The 22,261-nt window shown below is 41.6% G+C and overlaps 1 protein-coding gene across 6 annotated transcripts in view; it reads right to left on the reverse strand.

Moving 5' to 3' along the window:
- SYN3 (synapsin III) overlaps nt 1-22,261 on the reverse strand; it is a 498,442-nt gene that overhangs the window by 398,714 nt on the left and 77,467 nt on the right. For 5 of the 6 annotated variants that reach the window (XM_070789671.1, XM_070789672.1, XM_019961256.2 and 2 more), the window contains exon 4: nt 9,597-9,688. In XM_070789671.1, the coding sequence (XP_070645772.1) occupies nt 9,597-9,688 (92 nt within the window). Of the gene's footprint in view, nt 1-9,596; nt 9,689-20,617; nt 21,439-22,261 lie in introns of those variants that run through there. The other variant, XM_019961255.2, reaches the window with a different exon arrangement.

Raw genomic sequence — 22,261 nt, forward strand, 5'->3', positions numbered from 1 at the left:
GGCAGTCCACTCTAAGTTTGGGTGTTTGACAGAAACCAGAGTAAGGGGTGCTATCAATTTAATTACTACAATTACCCATGATTTAGCCAATTCATGTGTAATACTTTGCCATTTACAAAACACTAGTAGAACCTGGCCTTGAGCAGAGACGTGGGCTGTTTTGTTTACCGGAGATTCCTAAGAGAGTTATTCTCTTCTGGCACCCGCCTGCCCCCACCCCATTCTTCACTGCCCTGCTCTGAGCCCCAGGAGACTGAACTCTGTGGACAGTTCTATTGGGCTCTTTTGCTCACTGGGCCAAAATGAGGCCCAAGCAGGAGACTGGAGGGCAATGGTGCTTCTTTCTAGTGCCCACCCTGCTTCAGTGCCAAGACCTTGGAGGTAGTTAGTTCCTCGACAACTACTGCTTCAATTACACGGCTCTCCTGCCCAAGTATAGATGAAAACTTCCAGACTGAGTCTATTCTACTTCCTCTCCTTGTCCCTTCATCCCTAATGATGATAATGGCTTCTTGCTGTTGTTATTGGATGCCCCATGTTCCCTGAGTCCCAATATTCTTCTATAAGTGATTGCTTCATTAAAATCTCTTTATTTAAATTATTTGGGGGTGTATTCTGTTTTCTGCCTAGCGCATGTCTGATACAATTCTTAATATCTGAAATGGAGCCTGGAACATAGAATAGGCCCTTAATAAACACCTGTGGGATGAATGAATGAACAAACTTTCACATATAACATCTCATTTAATTCTTTTGAGACTGTGTAAAATAATACAATCAACTTTAATAGATTAAAAAGCAGAAAGAGGTAGAATCTCATATCTGAGCAACAGATTTCTGAAGGAGAGAAACACACATCCTGTACCCTAGATGAGCCTAAGCCATCCTCAGCACCCAGGAGAAATCTCTACTTCCTGCTGTTTCCTGCACAGACCCAGAGTCCACTCAAGTCAGCGTGGGGTGGGCTCAACAGGACCGGTGCTGTGGAGTGGACAAAATTTATGGATTTAAAGACATTTGGGAACTCACTTGGCATAAAACCAGAGACGTGGATTCAAATCCAAGTGCTACCTCTTTCTTCTAAAACGTGTATATATTCAAGGTGTACAGCGTATTTTGTCACGTGTTTAAGATGTACAACATGGTTTGATATATGCATACATTATGAAATGAAAACCATGATCAAGTTAATTAACATATCTATCACTTCACATACTTAACCCTTTTCTGTATGTTAGAAAAACACTTGCGATATAATCAGTAGATTTCAAGTATACTATACATATACTATAGTCGGTATGCTGTACATTAGGTCTTCAGAACTTATTCATCTTATAACTGAAAGTGTAGGTGTAAACCCCTTGACAAACATCTCCCCATTCCTCCCACTCACCAGACACTAGTCACCACCATTCTATTCTTTGTTACTATAATTGCAAGTTTTTTAGATTTCACATATAAATGAGATCATGCAATATTTATCTGTCTCTGACTTAACTCACTTCGCATAACATCCTCTAGGTCTATCCATGTTATTGCAAATGGCAGGACTCCATTCTTTTTTAAGGCTGGATACCATTTATACACACATACACAAACACACATATATATAATTTTTTAAATCCATTAATCCACTGATGGACATGTCGATTGTCTCCACACCTTGGATACTATGAATAATGTTGCAATAAGCATAGGAGTAGAGATATCTTTTCAACATAGTGATCTTATTTCCTTTGGATATGACCCAGAAGTGAGATTTCTGGGTCATACAATAGCTTTATTTTTAATTTTTCAAGGAAACTCCATACTGTTTTCCATAATGGCTGTACTAATTTATACTCCCGCCAACAATCCACAAGGACTCTCTTTTTTCCACATCCTCACCCACACTTACTTTCGGTTTTGGTATCAGTCGTCCTAACAGGTGTGAGGCGGTATCTCACTGCGGTTTTGATATGCACGTCCCTGATGACTAGTGATGTGCAGCAGCTGTTCATAGACCAGTGGCCATTTATATATCTCATTTGGGAAAAAAATGTCTGTTCAGATCCTTCACCCATTTTTGAAATTAGGTTATTTGGTTTTGCTATTAAGTTGTTATGAGTTCTTTATACATTTTGGATATTAACCCCTTAGAAAAATGGCTTGCCTTTTCATTTTGTTGATGTTTCCTTTGCTATATAGACTTATTTTTAGTTTTAGATTAGTTTTCTTCCTGTGATTTATTTCTGGTTTCATATAACTGTGGTCTGAACAAATATCTGATGTGACTTCAATCTTCTTAAATTTGTTAAGACTTGTTTTGTGCCTAACATATAATTTATTCTGGAGAACATTCGATATGCACTTGGCAATGTATATTCTGCTGCTCTTAGATGAATGTTCTGTGTATGTCTGTTGGGTCCATTTGGTCTAACATATAGTTCAAGCTTAATGTTCTTATTGATTTCTTGTCTGAATGACCCAGTGATGAAAGTGGGGTCTTGAAAATCTCTATTATTATGGTATTGCTATCTACTTTTCCCCTCATATTTGTCAATATTTGCTTTACATTTTTATGTGCTCTAATTTTGGGCACATATATATTTACAATTGTTGGATCCTCTAAATAGATTGCTTTTTCATTGCATGATGTCACTTTTGTCTCTTACTACAGTTTTTAACTTAAAGCCTATTTTCTCTGAAATCAGCACAGCTATCCCTACTCTGTTTTGGTTCCTATTTGCATGGAATATCTTTTTCCATCCCTTCACTTTCAGTCTAAGTATGTCTTTAAAGCTAAAGTGAGTCTCTTTTAAGCAACATCTTTTTTCTTTTAATTCATTCAGTCAAGTCATCCTATGTCTTTTCATTGAAAAATTTAATCTATTTACATTTAAAGTAATTATTTAAAGTATCATTGCCATTTTGTTTATTTACTGTTTTATTTTCTTAGGCCATCCTCTATGGCATGTGGGATCTTAGTACCCTGAGCACGGATTAAACATTCACCCCTTGCATTGGGAGCATGGAGTCTTAAGCACAGGACTGCCAGGGAAATTCCTGCCATTTTCCTAAATGTTTCTTGGCAGGTTTGCAGTTTCTTTGTTCCTTTATTCCTCCCTTGCTGGTTTTCTTCATGATTTGATACTTTTCTATGCATGCATGCTAAGTTGCTTCAGTCGTGTCCAACTCTTTGTGACCCCATGGACTCAGGCTCCTCTGTCCATGGGATTCTCCAGGTAAGAATACTGGAGTGGGTTGCCATGCCTTCCTCCAGGGGATCTCTCCAACCCAGGGATCGAACCCTGGGTCTCTTATATCTACCTGCACTGGCAAGCAGGTTCTTTACTACTAGCAATACCTGGGAAGCCTACTTTTCAGTAGTAGTTTGCTTTGAATTCTTTGTTTTTCTGTTTTGTGTATCTCCTGTAGGGTTTTGCTTTATGGGTACCATGAGGCTTACATAAAACATTTTATAGTTACAACAGTCTATCTTAAGTTGACAACCACCTAACTTTATTTGCATATAAAAACTCCTCTTTTATTTGCCCCTCCCTACAGTCTATGTTTTTGATGCCACAATTTATATCTTTTTTTGTATATTCATTAATGAATCATTGTGGCTATTGTTAACACTTTTGCCTTTTAACCTTTTTACTAGAGTTAAAAGTTATTTACACACCACCACTACAGTATTAGAGTATCCGAAGGAAATGGCAACCCACACCAATGTTCTTGCCTGGAGAATCCCAGGGACAGGGGAGCCTGGTGTGCTGCCGTCTATGAGGTCACACAGAGTCGGACACGACTGAAGCGACTTAGCATAGCATAGCATAGAGTATTCTTGAAAAGTGAAAGTGCAAGTTGCTCAGTCATGTCTGACTCTTTGCAACCCCCTGGACTATACAGTCCATGGAATTCTCCAGGCAAGAATACTGGAGTGGGTAGCCGTTCCTTTCTCTAGGGGATTTTCCCAACCCAGGGATTGAACCCAGGTCTCCCACGTTTCAGACAGATTCCTTACCATCTGAACCACCAGGGACGCAGTCTTTATCTGACCAAATACTTACCTTTATCAGTTTTATAGGGGCTTCTATGATGGCTCAGATGGTAAAAAAAAAAAAAAATATATGCCTGCATTGGAGGAGACCCTGGGTCAATCCCTGGGTTGGGAAGATCCCCTAGAGAAGGGAACGGCTACCCACTCCAGTAATCTTGCCTGGAGAATTCCATGGACAGAAGAGAATGGAGGGCTATAGTACACAGGATCACAAAGAATCAGACATGACTGAGGGACTAACGCTTTCACTTCTTTCATCAGTTTTGTTTTCATTTTACTAATGAGTATCTTCTTACTTTTCCAAGCTCCCACTGTCTAAAATTCAGATTCTGGGACCTCAATACTTGTCTAATGGTATCCGTGCACTGCTCATATGTACACGACTTTAACGCCTCTCTGTGTGCACGCGTGCTATGTTGTTTCAGTTGTGTCCAACTTTTGCAACCTTACAGACCACAGCCTCCCAGGCTCCTCTGTCCATGAGATTCCCTGGGCAAGAATACTGGAGTGGGTTGCCAGGCCCTCCTCCATGGGATTTTCCCAACCCAAGATCAAACCCGTGTATCTTATGTGTCCTGCAGGCAGGTTCTTTACCACTAGCACTACCTGGGAAGCTCTTACTGCCTCTTTAAGCAGCTCTAACTACGAAACAGTCTTCCCCTTGTTAAAGAGGCAGACCAGTAAGTGGTGACACAAATACTACGGGACCAAGTACCTAGGCCTGAATCCCTTACTGACTGGAGACCTTGATTCCATTACCCAACTTCAGTCTTCTCATCTGGGAAAAGTGGATGGTAATAGTACACACTTTACAGGGCTGTTGAAAAGGATGAAATGAGTCAATACATGTTAAGTGCTGGGGACAGTGCCTAGCACATAGGAAATGCTATAAAGTGTGGGTTAAGTAGATAAAAATTCATGAATTCTGTATGTGCAAGTCAAGCTGGCTTCATCAAAAAGAACTTTTTTTTTTGGCTCTAGTTTGGAGATGAGCCTGGAGTCAAGGGCTTGAAAAACATCATCAGGTCACTGACTCTTATTCTCTATCTTTGCTGTGTTTTCCTTTGCTTTTGCTTCATTCTTAGCAGATCCTTCCCTCCAGGACAAACAGCCATGGCCACCAGCAGCTCCAGGAGACCATTCCACTGGCTCAGCAGCCCCAGCAGAACAAATATGTCTCTCACCCAAGAATTCCAGCAAAGGTCTCACATGAATTCTCATTGACTTGGCTTGGGTCCCAGGCTCTCCCTCCTAAACAGTGGGATATTCTGATTCTAGGCAAGGGAGAAAGCAAGGGAATTCCAGAGAAACATCAACTTCTGCTTCATTGACTACACTAAAGCCTCTGACTGTGTAGATCACAACAAACTGTGGAAAATTCTTAAAGAGCTGGGAATACCAGACCACCTTACCTGTCTCCTGAGAAACCTGTATACAGGTCAAGAAGCAACAGTTAGAACCAGACATGGAGCAATGGACTGGTTCCAAACTGGGAAAGGAGTAAAACAAGGATATATAGTGTCACCCTGCTTATTTAACTTACATACAGAGTATATCATGTGAAACCCCAGGCTAGATGAATCACAAGCTGGAATTAAGGTTTCCAGGAGAAATAGCAACAATCTCAGAGATGCAGATGATAGCACTATAATAGCAGAAAGTGAAAAGGAACTAAAGAGGTTCTTGATGACAGTGAATTCTTGATGAGTGAGTGAAGTCACTCAGTCGTGTACAACTCTGAGACCTCATGGACTGGAGTCTTCCAGGCTCCTCCATCCATACGATTTTCCAGGCAAGAGTACTGGAGTGGGTTGTCATTTACTTCTCCAGGGGATCTTCCCGACCCAGGGATCGAACCCAGGTCTTCTGCATTGCAGGCAGACACTTTACCATCTGAGCCACCAGGGAAGCCCTGGTGAGGCCCCTGATGAGGGTGAAAGAGTGAAAAAGTTGGCTTAAAATTCAACATTCAAAAATCTAAGATCATGGCATCCAGTCCCATCACTTCACAGCAAATAGATGGGGGAAAAGTGGAAACAGTGACAGATTTTATTTTCTTGGGCTCCAGAATCTCTGCAGATGGTGACTAAAGCCACGAAATTAAAAGTTGTTCACTCCTTGGAAGGAAAGCTATGACAAACCCAGACAGCATATTAGAAAGCAAAGACATCACTTAGCAGACAAAGCTCCATATAGCCAAAGCTATGGTTTTTCCAGTAATAATGTACAGATGTGAGAGATGAACCATAAGTAAGGCTGAGCACCCAAGAATTGATGTTTTTAAATTGTGGTGCTGTAGAAGACCCTTGAGAGTCCTTGGACAGCAAGGATCTCAAACCAGTCAATCCTAAAGGAAATCAACCCTGAACATTCACTAGAAGGACTGATGCTGAAGCTGAAGCTCTAATACTTTGGCTACCTAATACAAAGAACTGACTTATTGGAAAAGACCTTGACACTGGGAAAGACTGAAGGCAAAAGGAGAAGGGGACAGCAGAAGATGAGATGGTTAGACAGCATCACCAACTCAATGGGCATGAATCTGAGCAAACTCTGGGAGAGAGTAAAGTACAGGGAAGCCTGGTGTGCTGCAGGCCATGGGGTCACAGAGTCAGACATGATTTAGTGGTTGAACCACAACAACAACTTGAATCCACTACTGCTTCCAAGGGTGAATCTCCCCTACAATGTGTGGGTATCCTCTGACCATGGAAGAAACAAGGATACGAGATGGGGGACAGGAGAGTTGTGAACTGAGGGACAAGGAGAAGTCCAATGTCCCTGCCCATCTATGGTTAAGGGTGGCTGAAGACATTCAGTGGGCTCAGGTGAGGGACTATTTACCAATTTCTATAGAAAAATTTCAGTATTTTAATAACCAGTACCACTGTACACACCATTCAGATTATCAGCCTGTTGATATATATTGATTTAAATTTATCACATTAGTGGTGTTATTTATAATACCTGTTCTGCATTGGCTTTTCTCCTTTTGTCTTCTCTTATTATTTCTATTTTTCTCTTATCACCTTTAAGTACTACATTTCATTTCTATTTTTAATAATTATCACAGAGATAACTTTTTATTATTCTTTAATTTTCATTTTTAACTTCTTGAAGCCTATTAATAATCAATATATTCAGTTTCCTCTTTGATAATACAAGGGCCTCAAAATATCTTAATTCTACTTAACCCCAGAATCTACTTACTGTGGTATATTTTAATCCTTCATATATTTTTCAAATCCGTAAGATATTATTATTACTACTGTTTTTTGAAGATAACATTTATTAACATTTCCACCTTCTTTGTTCTTCACGTCTTCATGCTGCTTTATGTTATAATGAGATCATTTTCTTTTTCTTGAAGTACATACTTTACAATTTCCCTCAGTGAGGTCTTCCTGAATATTTTTATTTTGCTTATTTCATAAAATACTTTCACTTCATTAGCACCTTTTCAATGCTGTTTAATATGTCATTAGACACAACATTTGTAATAATGTTGGTTATTGTAGTTTTCCTTTCTAGACGTTCTTTTTGATTTTAATAAAATTTGTTCTGTCATTTTTTTATAGTTTCCTATTCATTGCAGACATCTTCCAATCTGATTTTCAACTTAATATGTAGGATTTTTTTCTTTTAAGAACGTGTGTCTGATCATTCCAATATATGGTGTCTTTTGAGGGTATCTTTCTGCTGTCTATATTTCCTGTTTCTTCTCATTCATGGACTTCCCTGGTGGCTGAGAGGTTAAAGTGTCTGCCTGCAATGCGGGAGACCTGGGTTCGACCCCTGGGTTGGGAAGGTCCCCTGTAGAAGGAAATGGCAACCTACTCCAGTATTCTTGCCTGGAGAACCCGATGGATGGAGGAGCCTGGTGGTCTACAGTCCACAGGGTCCCAAAGAGTCGGACATGACTGAGCGACTTCACTTTCATTTTCTTCTCATCCATGATGTCTGTGCCTTATTATTTTTTACTATGTACTAGACATTATACAAAAAATGATCTGCATAATTATTTGAAGCCGAGGATGAAAGTGCCTTCCACTACACAGGATTTGCTTTTACTTCTTGCATGTCTGGGATTACCATAAATTAAGAATAATGCTCAAGGTTCCCTGGAAGGTCAATCAAAGTGCAACGCAAGCTGCAGTTACTTGTGAGGGCTCATATACCTATGGTTCACATTTACCTTGAGATGTAGTCCTTTGAGGTCTCAGCTTATTTTGGGGAGGCCCTACCCTTACATCCTAAGTAACCCTGGGTATTGATTTCTTTTTCCCTTGCCCCTGCTAGACTATCAAAACCAATTTTCAAGTTTGTTGAACTTAGCAATACTCACAGCAAAAATGAAGCTTTTGTACTCATTTCTCTCTCTGGATTTCCACTTCCCCATCATTCTCTTCCTGGCAAGTTACTACCATGTCAACTCTTTGATGGCTTTGAAGGTATAATTATTTACAACCAGCTTTGAAGCTGTTTCCAGATAATCTAGAATTGGTCAACCATTATTGGAAATAGGAAGCCATGTAGTGTCTTCCTTGGCACACAGCAGGTACTCAGTAAATGATAGCTGAATTAGTTGAATTACAATTTCCTAAACATACTCCCTTGTTTTTTTCGTTTGTATCAGAACTATTTCCTATTCTTAAAACACATAGAATGCCCATTAGAACAAACACCACCTTTTCCTCAAATTTATTCCTATTGTCTCTACTTTCCTAAATATGAATCCTATTTCTTCTCCATCTGAATCCTCACAAGACCTGGTCTGTATCATTCTCTCAGTACTTAACTAGATAAAAATGTTTTAATATGCTCTTTATTGCTCCTCCAGATTTATACTTTCTTGACATTCCTGGGCTTCTGAAGAATTCCCTCATGTCCTGTCTAGCTCAGCATATATTACAGATTTGGGTGGGTAGGTGGGAATATTATATCCAGTACTATTATATCCAGTATTATTGGATAATATAATGGATAATTACCCATTATTATCCATTATATATCCATTAATATATTAATATTATATCCAGTATTACTATATTATATCCAGTACTTTTAGGTGTGAAAGTCCTGAGAAGAGAGTCTCTGAACATTTATTCTTCCCTACTGCTGGAAGAAGGATGCAGCCTATTTTAAAAAATCCCTTATATTTGTACAGCACTTTATAATTATTAACAATAGGGCGTTCTCACATACTTGCCTTCTACTTTCATATTCACTATCATCATGTGGCAGATGAGAATCAGAGGGCAAGAGAGTAAATAATATTACTGAACAGAGCCACAAAGTCAGAAATGAAACCCAAGTCTTCTTTCCCCAAGCCCAGGGATCATTCCAGGGTACTCAGCTGCTTCCCCATATTATTTGTGCATTAGTCATTAACGTGCAATAACACCTAAACTCTTTGGAAGCATACATTCTATACAAGAAAGCATGTGCAGTACAGGCGTTAGGTTGCAGGCAACAAACAGAGGGGTTGGCTCTGAAGGTACTTCATACACACCTCTGGAATGAAGGTTTTCTGCACCTTGGTCTTCCTTACCTCACAACCTTGGTTCCATTTCTCATGACTTGCATGTCCACCATACAGCCCCCAGTAACATAGGCGGCTAGATTCAACTCTGAGAATTCGGCCTAGAAGAGAAAGCAAAACAATAAGGATTCACAAAATACTAGGGATGCCAATGACTCGAAACATTTATATGTGCCAAATATACATTTAAATCTCATGTGAAATTAGTAATATTATTTATTTCCCTTTTTGAAAGATGAAGAAGCTGAGATGCAGAGAGGCATGGGGACACGTCCATGGTTACATCGCTACTAATCTCTACCTCCTCGAAGGTGGAAGAAGGTACTCTAACTCTAGGGGAGTGGACAGGCAGGGGAGAGAGAGATAGGAGGTAGTGGTATAGAGAAACTCCATAGTTACCAAGAGAGGGGCAGAGACAAGAGATATAAGCAGTATTATTTTTTTTGGTCCCCACTAAGGAGTATTCTTCATGTTTATGTACCAACTACAGTGTCACATTTGTGTTTTATTAGACATTTCTGTATCCTTCTAAGTTCATCTTTTTGTTGGCTTATTTGGTTGAGCAAGCTTTAAAAATCTCTGTTGCTATTCCTATAGAATGTGTGTATGCTAAGTAGCTTCAGTCATGTCTGACTCCATGCAACTCTATGGGCTGTAGCCTGCCAGGCTCCTCTGTCCACAGGATTTTTCAAGCTAGAATACTGGAGTGGGTTGCCATGCCCTCCTCCAAGGGATTTTTCCAACCCAGGGATCGAACCTGCATTTCTCATGTCTCCTGCATTGGCAGGTGGGTTCTTTACCACTAGCACTACCTAGGAAGCCCTTTCCTATGGAATACATCCCTCCTACCAGATTATATGCTTCTTGGGGGTAGTGACTTGATGTTATAACCATTTCCTAGGTTTGCCATAATAACAAAGTACCCCCACTAGGTGGCTTAAACACAGAAAATAGTGCTTTCTCACAGCTGTGGAGGCTACAAGTCCCAAATCAAGATGTGGGCAGCACTGGTTCTTTCTGAAGGCAGTGCAAGAAGGCTCTGTTCCAAGTTTTTCGCATTGGCTTGTAGATGGTCACCTTCTCTCTGTCTCTTATCAGTATGTTTTTCCTCTATGCAAGTCTCTGTAGCCATTCTACCAGTAATACTGGATTAGGACCCACCCTACTGACTTCACTTTAACTTGATTATCTCTGAAAAGATCCTATCTCCACATACCTGTGTCCAAATAAGGTCACATTCTGAGGCACTGGGCCTTAGGAGTTTAACACATGAATTTTAGGAGACGTAATTCAACCTGTAACCCCACTCTAGAAAATGCATACTACTACACTGACTTATACAGAAACCAAAAGCTATTTCTTTGGATTTAATGAATAAAAATAACTGCTCACATACATGCAACACTCACTATGTGCCAGGTACTGTCCTAAGCATTTTATACGTATGAGTTCATTTAATCCTCATACTTGTCTACATGAAAAACCAAGGCAGAGAGAGATCAAATAACTTGCACACTGTCACACAGTAGGTAGCAGAGCCAGGATTTAACCCCAGGCAGTCTGGCTCCAGCCGGTCTTTTAACTGCAGCACCCCACTGTCCCCACTGTTTAGCTAAATAAGGCATTAGGTGGACTGCAACTGGGAATTTTAGGGACCTAAAAATAAACCACTCAAAGAGAAAAACAAGTTTACATTGAGGGGAAATATCATTTCATGGTGATATAAATGTATCCCCTTGGAATCATTTACCAGAAATTATGACCAAAGACCTAGCTATCTTCCCAGATGGCATTAAAGCAAATCCAGAGTGCCTTTGTCTCTTGTTTTAATTAATAACCTCATTATACTGTGGAAAGGTGAAAAGCAAAGACCTCTGTAATGAGGCCAGGTTGGTAAACAGTGGTAATGACCCAGTTATTAAATCTAATGCCTTAAAAATTCAGCCCATCATGTTCAAGATATTTCATTGGTTAAGATTACAAAGAAGAATTAGCGAGAAAAGTTGCTTGCGTGGAAAAAAAACAAAGTTGCAACACAGAATTGCTGGGCACAAGATATACGAAGAAAAGGAGTGAGTCAGAATCTTGGATGGTAAAATCTCCAATTAGATGGCAAAGACCCAGAGGCTATCTTGCTGCTTAAATGGAAAGAGAAATACCTGGATAGAAGACACCCTCGGGCTTGGATATACAAGTCAGAAGTTCATCTGGTTCAGATCTGAGTGTCTGCAGTTGTCTCCTAGTCATAGTTTATGAGTAATTTTAGGAGGTAGATTCCTGGGTTATAGGGCAGCAAGCCTCTGCTAGATCAAGCACAGATAGCTGGAGTAGCAAAGAAACGACACTTTCCAATTTTATCTTTCTAAAAATTTCAACAACCATGAAAATGAACATAGAAGTATCCAACCATCTCTCCTTCAAGACAGCAGGATGACCCTGCTGGTAGAATCCTAAATATCAGGGCCTGGAGAGCTCTCATAGACTGTAGTGGTTAAATGGATTCCCCTAAAAGATATGTCCGAGTCCCAACCCTTGATACCTGTGAATGTGACTGTATGGAAACAGAGTCTTTGCAAATATAATTAAGGCTCTCAGATACTGGATGAGAGTGGACCCTAAATATAATAAGGTGTATTTATAAAAGAAGAGAAGGGGAGACAGAGGGACCCAGGAAAGAAGGCTGTATGAAGATGGAGGCACAGACTGGAGTTACACTGCCCCAAAACCAAGGAACAACAGGACTTACTAGAAGGTGGAAGAAGCAAGGAAGCACAGTATTCAGAGGGAGTACAGATCTGTTGACACCTTGATTCCAATTTCTGGCCTCTGAGAGGATAATTTATTTTATTTTAAGCCACCAAGTTGTAGTAATTTGTCACAATAATCCTAGGAATGTAATAAAATAATTTTGGAAATTGGATCCAATTTTAGTATTGCATGCAAAGCTGTCAGGGTTCCAAGAATGTCAACTGGTTTAGGTAAGGCTCCTGTATCCACTTCAGCAAACACATACTTAAATGCATGTATACACACACACACAAAATAAAGCACCACTATGAGAGTCATGTTTCTGCATTTTCTGATGTAAGTTAACCTTTTGACCTCAAAGACATTTTGGTCCCAATTATTTCTAATATGATGTCTCTTTACTATATACTAGGCATGCTGGTATAGATAAATAAATATTCAAAGCAACTACATTTAAAAGTAACTGCTCAACATGTGATGATTTTGGTCCAGTTACTGACTGCTTAGACTCTCAGTTTTGACATCTCTAAAATGGAGGCAATGATATCAGTGGTGAGTGAAGATTCAAGATAGTGTATATGAGACACCTAGCACAGAGCTGAGACATACATAGGAGGAAGATGTCTATAAACAGCTATCAGTATTATATTCAAATATTTAACTGTCTTAGTGAGAGTAAATTGAAATGCATAAAAAAGGGTATAACCAGAAAAAGGGAAACCTTTTCAAGTATTTATAACATAAACAATTTTTAAAATATGAAGGCATACAATATAAAGAGTAAAGATTTCTCCTTAATTAGGTCCACAATGGAGTAATAGGGACTATATTTACACTCTCATCTTAAACTTGGAAAGCCAGACAAAATACATTAATAGTTTTCAGACACTGAACAACAGGCATTGTAGGACTATGACCTTGCAGAAAGGAAACACATGAAATTACCTGTGACTGCCCTAGCTGACTGCCTGGAGGCAGTTTTCAGGTGTAGGAGAACACAGTCAGTGCCCGTAGTCTGACTAAGCTGAAGAGACAAATGTTAGAATTCAGGGAGACTGAAGAAGGCAATGGCACCCCACTCCAGTACTCCTGCCTGCAAAATCCCATGGGTGGAGGAGCCTGGTAGGCTACAGTCCATGGGGTCGCGAAGAGTCGGACATGACTTAGCGACTTCACTTTCACTTTTCACCTTCATGCATTGGAGAAGGAAATGGCAACCCACTCCAGTATTCTTGCCTGGAGAATCCCAGGGACAGAGGAGCCTGGAGAGCTGCCATCTATGGGGTTGCACAGAGTCAGACACGACTGATGCGATTTAGCAGCAGCAGCAGCAGAGGTGGCTAGAATTTGCAGGGCAGAGTAAAGATACAACTGTACAGAAAAAGGCCTCCAGGCAGATCTGTGAGTCTTTGGCTGCGTACTGATATGAGCATGCACGAAAGGAAATTTCTCAGGGCCAGTAACAGAACTATCAGAAAAGAGTAGACTCGTACTCCATAACACACACAAGGCTGGGGATAGTTCGTGTTCTCACCAGGTAAGTGTAAAGACTTTGTAGCAAGAGTCGAGTTCTCAAAAATTTAGTAGTGGGGCTAAACGAGCCCTGGATCACAGTGTGCTCTGGATCTAGGATGATCAATTTGTCCTAGTTTACCTAGAGCTTTCTCAACTTTGCAGAAGCTCCCCTCAGTCTCAGTTTTTCAAATTTGATGAAAACTATAAACCTACAGGCCTAAGAAATTTAATGACTCCCAAGCAGAAGAAATATGAAGAAAACCATACCAGCGTACATAATAATCAGCTTACTAACAAACCAGTGATGAACAGAAAACCTTCAAAGCAATCAGAGGGGAAAAATATACTTTATATCAAGAGAGGCAAAGAATGACAGCTGGGCTTCCCTGGTGACTCAATGGTGAAGAATCCACCTGTCAATGCAGGAGACACAGGTTCAATCCCTGATCTGGAAAGATCTCACATGATTTGAAGCAACTAAGCCCATGTGTCACAACTACTGAGCCTGTGCTCTGATGACTTTTTTCTTCAAAGACTTCTTAATTTGAATTAGAGTCAAGTTGTTACAGTCTGCCATGCCTGTAGGCACCTCACTTTCACTTTACATTTTGCCATAAAAAGTACATTTGTAAATACTCTTGGACTTGGAAGGAAGTCTGTTCCTTTTGTGTCAGTGCTTCTCAAGGTGAATCATTGACTGCAAGACAATAGTATGAATTATGGGAGTTCATCACACATGAAGAAGTAGAATGTGTAACAAGAACACAAAGATGGAAATGGAAATGTACTGCTAAAAGGTCCTTACACTGTATATAAAGTGGTATAACATTATTTAAAGATCAGTTCAGTTGCTCAGCCATGTCCAATTCTTTGCGACTCCATGGACTGCAGCACATCAGGCTTCCCTGTTCATCGCCAACTCAGAGAGTTTACTCAAACTCATTGATCTTGATTAATTAAAGCTATTATAAACCTTAGAAGAATGCCTCAAAAAAAGAGGGATAGCTAAATTAAATTTCACAAATTTTTACAGATTGATGGATCTTAATTGATCTGTGCTTGCATAATCAATATCAACTTCCCAGATGGTGCTAGCGGTAAAGAACCCACCTGCCAACGCAGGAGACATAAGAGACATGGGTTTGATCCCTGAGTTGGGAAGATCCCCTGGAGAAGGAAAAGTCAACCCACTCCATTATTCTTGCCTGGAGAAGCCCATGGACAGAGGAGCCTGGCGGGCTACAGTCCACAGGGTTGCAAAGAGTTGGACACAACTGAAGCAACTTAGCATGAGCAATTAATATCAAGATGAAAATTGGTAACAATTCCAGCCTCCCTGAGTACTCTGTCAACTTCAATATAACTGACATCAACTTTCACACCATGATGCTACCACTTGGGTATCTTCTATTTCTATAGCTTAGTTTTGTATGTTCTTGAACTTCATATGAATCTCAGAGTATATACTCTTTGGTGTTTGCATTTTTTCACTCATCACTATATCTGCGTGCTTCACTCATGCTGTTGGGCTTAGAATAAATCATTTTATTTCTGTGTAGGGCTTCAGTGCCTGCACAGGGGTGTGTGCTAAGTCTCTTCAGTCGTGTATGACTCTTTGTGACCCTATGGGCTGTACCCTGCCAGGCCCCTCTGTCCATGGGATTCTCCAGGCAAGAATACTGGAGAGGGTTGCCATGCCCTCCTGTACAATAATACATTCATTGGTTCTGCTGATGATGGACACCTGGACTATTTCTAGTCATTGGCTATTAAAAAAGCTGTTATGCCCATTCTTCTACATCTATTTTGAAGGACATACACTCTCATTTCTTTTGGGTATATTCCTAGGAGTGAAATTATTGGGTCATGGACACCATTGAAGACAGGCAGGTTTTCACAGCAGCATATGTAAGGTCTTTGTATTTTGTTACACTTGCTAAAACCGGGTGTGGGAGGTTTTCAACACTGATCTCAACGATACCTGAAAATGCTGGACTATCCGAGTTTTTCTGTTCATGACTTTTATTAAGCATTTGCATGGAGGAATCAAAGAATAGTGGAAAAGAAACTGGTTTGAGGTCTGGGGTCAAGGGATCTAAATTTCAGATTTAGCACCAACCAAGTGTATGGCCTTAGGCAAACCCCTCTTTCTCTCTCCACTTTAATCCTCTTCATCTTCAAAATGAGTTATCATCAACTGAGTCAATTATGTCCATGGTCTGTTTCATTTTCACCTCTCTTTCTTAACCAGTGTCTCCCAATGATCATGGAACGAAAATACTATTACCACAGCATACCTTATGAAAAAGAAATGCCAAGCAATCATACTTTTATTAGAAAGCTGTTTACCACTTTATATCCAGTTCCTGGTACACAGGAAGTATTGAAAACATACTTGTGGAATGAAGTGTTATTTTTATACTTTGTAGATGAGTGGACAACTACAATACCTACATATGCTAAATAATTCACCTTCTGAAACTGCCCCACTGCCAGATCCACTAGACCACAGCAAGGAGGAGGGTGGTTCCAGGTAGAAAGGGGGAGAAAGCCCCAATCTAAGTTTTCATGAACAAAAGCACAGCTGAGCCGCAGGGCTCTGGGGCAATGAAGCAGTGAGATGCCTTCTGCTGTTGGAGCATGGAGTATGTGGAGGAACACAATAGAACAGAGCTAGAAAAGTGGGTGGGAGGCCAATTCTGAGGATTTTGAACTCCCTGTGAAGGAACGGTACTCTATAGGGTATTAGTATTCTATTGCTGCCACAACAAATTATCACAAATATAACAGCCGCAGACAACACAAATGCATTGTCTCACTGCTCCATACACATCAGAAGTCCATGTTAGCTCAGCTGATTTCTGTTCTAGGTTTCACAAAGCCAAAATCAAGGTATCAGCCATCTGGACTCTTTCTGGGAGGTTTTGGGAAGAATCTGCTTCCAAGTTTGCTGAATTGAACTCTCTGCAGCTATAGGACTGAGGTTTTACTTCCTTGCTGATCTCAGCTGGGAGACTGTCCGAGCTCCTTAAGGCTGTCTGCAGTTCTTGTCACATTGTACTCCCCATCTTCAAACTTGTCATGGCATGTCAAGTCCTTATTCTCCAAAGTTTTCTGACTTCCCTTTTGTCACATCTTCCTCTCTAGCCAGATAAAGTTCTGTTTTTAAGGGCTTCTGTGGTCAGACTGGCCTACTTGGATAATCAGAGATACTCTTCTTAAAGTCTATAATTGTAATCACATCATCATCTCCCTTCTAAGTATCATTTTCACAGATTCCAGGGATTAGGGTATAGTCATCTTTGGGAGACCACTGGGAAATACGAAGGGCTGTGTTATAAGAGAGTGATAAATATTTAACCACAAGTATTTACATAGCACTTTCTAAGTTCCAGACTCTATTATCAGTTAGTTATGGTTGGAATCATATCCATTAACAAGACCTCTTCTATAGCACCCTCTATCACAAGGAAATACAAGCACCTGTTTATAATTAAATACATATCCAGCTCCAGGAAAACACGTGCACACACACTCATGAGTGCACACATCACACACAAACAAGATGGAATGCATTCAGTTTCCTGAGAGTCTTTCATGGGTTCTCAGTGGAACCTAGAAAGTATGTGATGCCAAGCAGATAATATCACTGAAAGCATGGGGTATTCATGTTTAGTTACCAATAATTGCATTTGCAATGATAATGTTGTTGATCATGGAGTAGAAAATGGTGATTGCAATCATCATTATTATAGTAAGTTGAAGGATGCTATTGGGCCAACAGATCAATGCGAAAGAAACTGAAATTGGGACTTGGAATTGGATGAGTGACTGGAATGTACACAAGAAACCGAAAATGTGTGGGAATGTGGAGGTAGCAGCTATCAGCCTTGACCATGAAGCCTGACTGAAGGAAGGGGGATTTCAACACAAAGAGCTGTTGTCCAGAGTTCCTGAGAAAGACAAGATGCTGGCAGACAGATTGTTCTGGAATCCAAGGGAGGCTGATAAGATACTGGAAATTCTTGTTAGTGAAGACCTATCTGGTCCAGACTGTACCTTTAAACCCTTACAGTCTGCCCCTTTCCAAGGCCTTAGACACCCTTTGTAATTTGCAGGAGGGTAAAAGAGAGAGACAAGAGAGACACATAGATACTGGGCTGATGGCAGAAGGTGGGCAGCCTCCAGGACCTTTCCTAATGCTAGAACAACTTCTCACCCTCCGCCCTTTTCTCTACGCTTTCTCACCTCATAAGGAGGAACTGTTAATCTAGTGCTCAGGACATCATAATGCTGCCTTAAACAGTGGGCAAGGTCATTGCTGGGTTGAAAACCAGGCAATCATGTGTGATTCTGGAGTCGACATTCTGCTTCTCTCCAGCTGAGTGCCTGCTGAACTGGGTGGTCCTCATGTTAACTTCCTCTCTCCTGCCTTGTAGCTCCTCAGAGAAGCCACCCTCAGCATCCATTTTGCTCTCAGCCACCCTCTCTCCCATGAGTTTGCAGCACTGAACTCTGATTCCAAGGAGACCCAGATGTCCTGCTCTTTTTTCCTAACTGTGTTTGTGGTACTTCAAAATTATTTAGCAATACGTATTTAGTCTAAGTTGGAGAAGGAAATGGCAACCCACTCCAGTATTCTTGCCTGGAGAATCCCAACGGAGGAGCTTGGTGGGCTACAGTCCACGGGCTGCAAAGAGTCGGACACGACTGAGTGACTTCACTTTCACAGGGCTTCCCAGGTGGCGCTAGTGGTCAAGAACCCACCTGTCAATGCAGGAGACATTAAGAGTGCAGGTTTGATCCTTGGGTTGGAAGATCCCCTGGAGGAGGGCATGAAAAACCACTCCAGTATTCTTGTCTGGAGAATCCTACGGACAGAGGAACCTGGCAGGCTACAGTCCATAGGGTCACAAAGAGTCTGACACAATAGAAGCAACTTAGCACATTTAGTAAGTAACACTCATAAATGGGACATTACAGGTAAGATGCTGCAAGGAGAAGGAAATGGCAACCCACTCCAGTACTCTTGCCTGGAAAATCCCATGGTCGGAGGAGCCTGGTAGGCTGCAGTCCATGGGGTCGCTAGGAGTCGGACATGAGTAAGCGACTTCACTTTCACTTTTCACTTTCATGCATTGGAGAAGGAAATGGCAACCCACTCCAGTGTTCTTGCCTGGAGAATCCCAGGGACGGGGGAGCCTGGTGGGCTGCCGTCTATGGGGTCGCACAGAGTCGGACACGACTGAAGCGACTTAGCAGCAGCAGCAGCAAGATGCTGCACTGCTTTGGTCTGGAGCTGATTCAGGCAACCCTGCACAGGGGTGGTGGGCCTAGGCCCTCTAAAACTTATTTGCTCTTCCTCCTTGTGTTTTTGTCTACTTTAGGAACCTGCAAAAGGGGTGGTGGTAGTAACTGTCAAGGTAGGATTAGGGCATTCTTGAGTCCTCTAGCAAGTTTTCATCAAAATTCCACCCTAATCCCTAACAGATTGTTATGTTTACTCTTGGGAAGGAAAGTGTGTTATTAACAAATTCCTTTTAAAATAAATCAGCATTCTGCATGCACTGTGATCTTCTTCATTTCTTTTTTTCTTTTTTAAATTTACTTGGCTGCACTGGGTCTCAGTTGCAGCACTTGGGATCTTCGCTGCGGTATGGAGGATCTCTTAGTTGTGGCATGAGGGATCTAGTTCCTTGATCAGGGATTGAACTCGGGCCCCCTGCATTGGGAGCATGGAGTCTTAACCATTGGATCACCAGGGGAGTCTCTTCTTCACTTCTTAAGTTCTTTCACAGGGTCTTATAGAGACTCGTTAAAAGCATAAACAGCAGCAGCAACAATAATAAAACATTAAACACAGAAAACCCAAGCTTTACGCAGGCTGTGAACTCCTACAGGATTTAGGTTCTTTGACACCTCCTTCCACCATTCCCTGTCTGCCCCTGTTTCAACTCACTCTGTCATCGCCATGCCATGCTGGCCTCTTTCCCATTATCAAGCACAGGAAGCAGACACCAACCTCCAATCCCTCAGCCGCTAAACCTTGTTTCTGAGACCTGGCAGCACACCTCTGCTCCCTGGCGCCCCTAGTGGCACCTTCCGACAAAGCACATGCTGTGCTCCAAGCTATTTCCTTGCTTAATCCTCCCCCACAGCACTCACCACCCTCTGACGTAAATATTTACATCCATCCCAAGTGAATATTTAATCGTCCATTTCTTTCACTATAATGGAAGCTCCAGGGGCAGGGATTTTGTCTGTTTTGCCCAGAGCTCTAGCCCAGCACCTAAACCAGCGTCTGGGGAAACAACACAGGTGCTCTGTGAATATCACTGAATGAACAGATGCCCATTTTGCAGATGTCAAAGGTGAGGCCCAGGGAAGCAGGGTAACTCTGTCCAAAGATACATCCTGGGGTCCAAACCCAGGCTGACACCCTTCACACTGTACCAAGTGGCTTATCTGGGGTGACTCAAGTCTTAACTCGCAGAGCTCTAATTCTTACACCTTCCTGTGTCTTTCCCACGTCAGTGTGCAGCGTCTGCTGGGGAAGCCCACAGGTCCCTCTTTCACCGCTCCGCTCCTTCTAACTGCCCTGCTGATAGCAAGTACTTGGCAGGCGGCCCAAAGCCTGCTCTCAGCAAGAACTGCTTCCTGTCGGTTTCCCGCATAGGCCATGTTTTCAGCTCTGAGGCCTGGTGGGCTCAGTGACTTCCTTGGCTGGCATCTCGGGACTGAGCTCTTTTCCACCAGTACAGACTCACCTTGCAGACAAAACAGGCTTTGAATGTCTGAAGACTCATTCAATGGACCTTTCCAGAGGAGGAAATATTGTGCAGAAGCAGTACCAGGCATCTGAGCAAAGGTCTGGGCCCCTGGGTCAGTGAGAGCTGCCTGGCAGTACTGCCCACTTCCCGTGCCAAACACCCAGCTGTGGAGGCAGATGCAAAGGCACCTATGCTCATCAAAAAAATCTTAATATTCCTCTGTGTGTGTGCGTGTGTGTGTAGAAGGCAGGTAAGGGAGAGGTAAAAACATGTCAAAATACACATAAAATAGAGACAAATAAAATGACAAAACCTACATTCCTAAATGTTCAAGTAATAAAATATCCAAAGTTAGCTGGAGTTCACCATATTATTTTTTAAAAAATCAGTAGCAGTGACTTGCAGTTTACAAAGTGCTGGCATGTGAAGGTTTTTAGAATTGAACCCCATGAGTTTGAATCAAAGCTTTACCCCTTACTTGTTGTGCACCTTTAGACAAGTTAGCCTTTCTAAGCCTCAGTCCCTCATCTGTAAATGAGGTTAAGAATGGTACCTTCCAAAAAAAAAAAAAGAATGGTACCTTCCTAGGGCAGGTGTGAGCATTGCAATTAATGGATTCCATTAAATGGAATTAATATCCACTTGAGTCCTTAGCAAGGTGCCTAAGTGAAAAATGAATAATCAATGTTAGATATCACATTTATGTTCTTTAATTTGATCATTACAATGACCTCCTGATACGAGAGTAGGTATTAGCATTCTCATTAGTGGATGAGAAACAGAGAAAATGACTTGGCCAAGATCACAAAGTTACCTGAACTCGAGTCATCCATTAATTCATTAACTTAACAACTAATTCTTTTTTTGAGCAACTATTGTGCCAAGAATAGAGACTGAAACAGCAGCATCTGAGAATCAAAGTAAAACATCCACTGTCATTTTCCCTCTGCCAGGGAAAACTTGAAGGGTAGGGAGAGCTTCTGATAATGTCCGAAGGACAGAAAGTGTTTGCTGAAGGAGAGAGGGAGGAGGGGGAGGAAGAGGAGGGTAGGAGATGGGGGAGGAAGGGGAGACAAAGGATGGGGAGGAGGATTGAGGAGGTGGGGGAAGAATGGGGGAAGGAGGATGGGGAGGGGAGGGGGAGAAAGAAGCTTTAAGGGGTGGGAATGGCCCCAGAATGGTAGGATCGTCAGAGCCTCATCTCTCCCCATTTCCAGAGCTTTTATAAGGTTGAGAGACCTAGGAATGAATTTTGCCACCTGCAACGAACTTGTGACAGATCGGGCAAATGTTCAGAGATTTTAAGACCACAACTTAGCTACGTATTAAAGAAGGATGAATCGTGTCCCCTTGACATCTACTTCTCTTCACTGTTGCGCTGGGTTCCACAGGTGTAAGTACCATTCTGCTGAATTCTCAGAAATGTGTGTTTATAGGATTAAACAAAGCACATGTGAACGTCTCCCCGTATTTTTCCAGATGGTTGATGAATGGGTTCAGGGGCTTGGAGATCGAGGTGCAGAAGCAGAGTCCATGTTTGGCAGTTGTATCACAGGTGGGTGTGATGCTGACGGTGAGGTGGTGAGGCTGGAGCTCTGGGAAGAGCTGCTCGGGGTGGGATGATGAGCCTAGAGATGAAGC

The sequence above is a fragment of the Bos indicus genome, chromosome 5 (genome assembly GCF_029378745.1).
Source record: "Bos indicus isolate NIAB-ARS_2022 breed Sahiwal x Tharparkar chromosome 5, NIAB-ARS_B.indTharparkar_mat_pri_1.0, whole genome shotgun sequence".
Taxonomy (NCBI): domain Eukaryota; kingdom Metazoa; phylum Chordata; class Mammalia; order Artiodactyla; family Bovidae; genus Bos; species Bos indicus.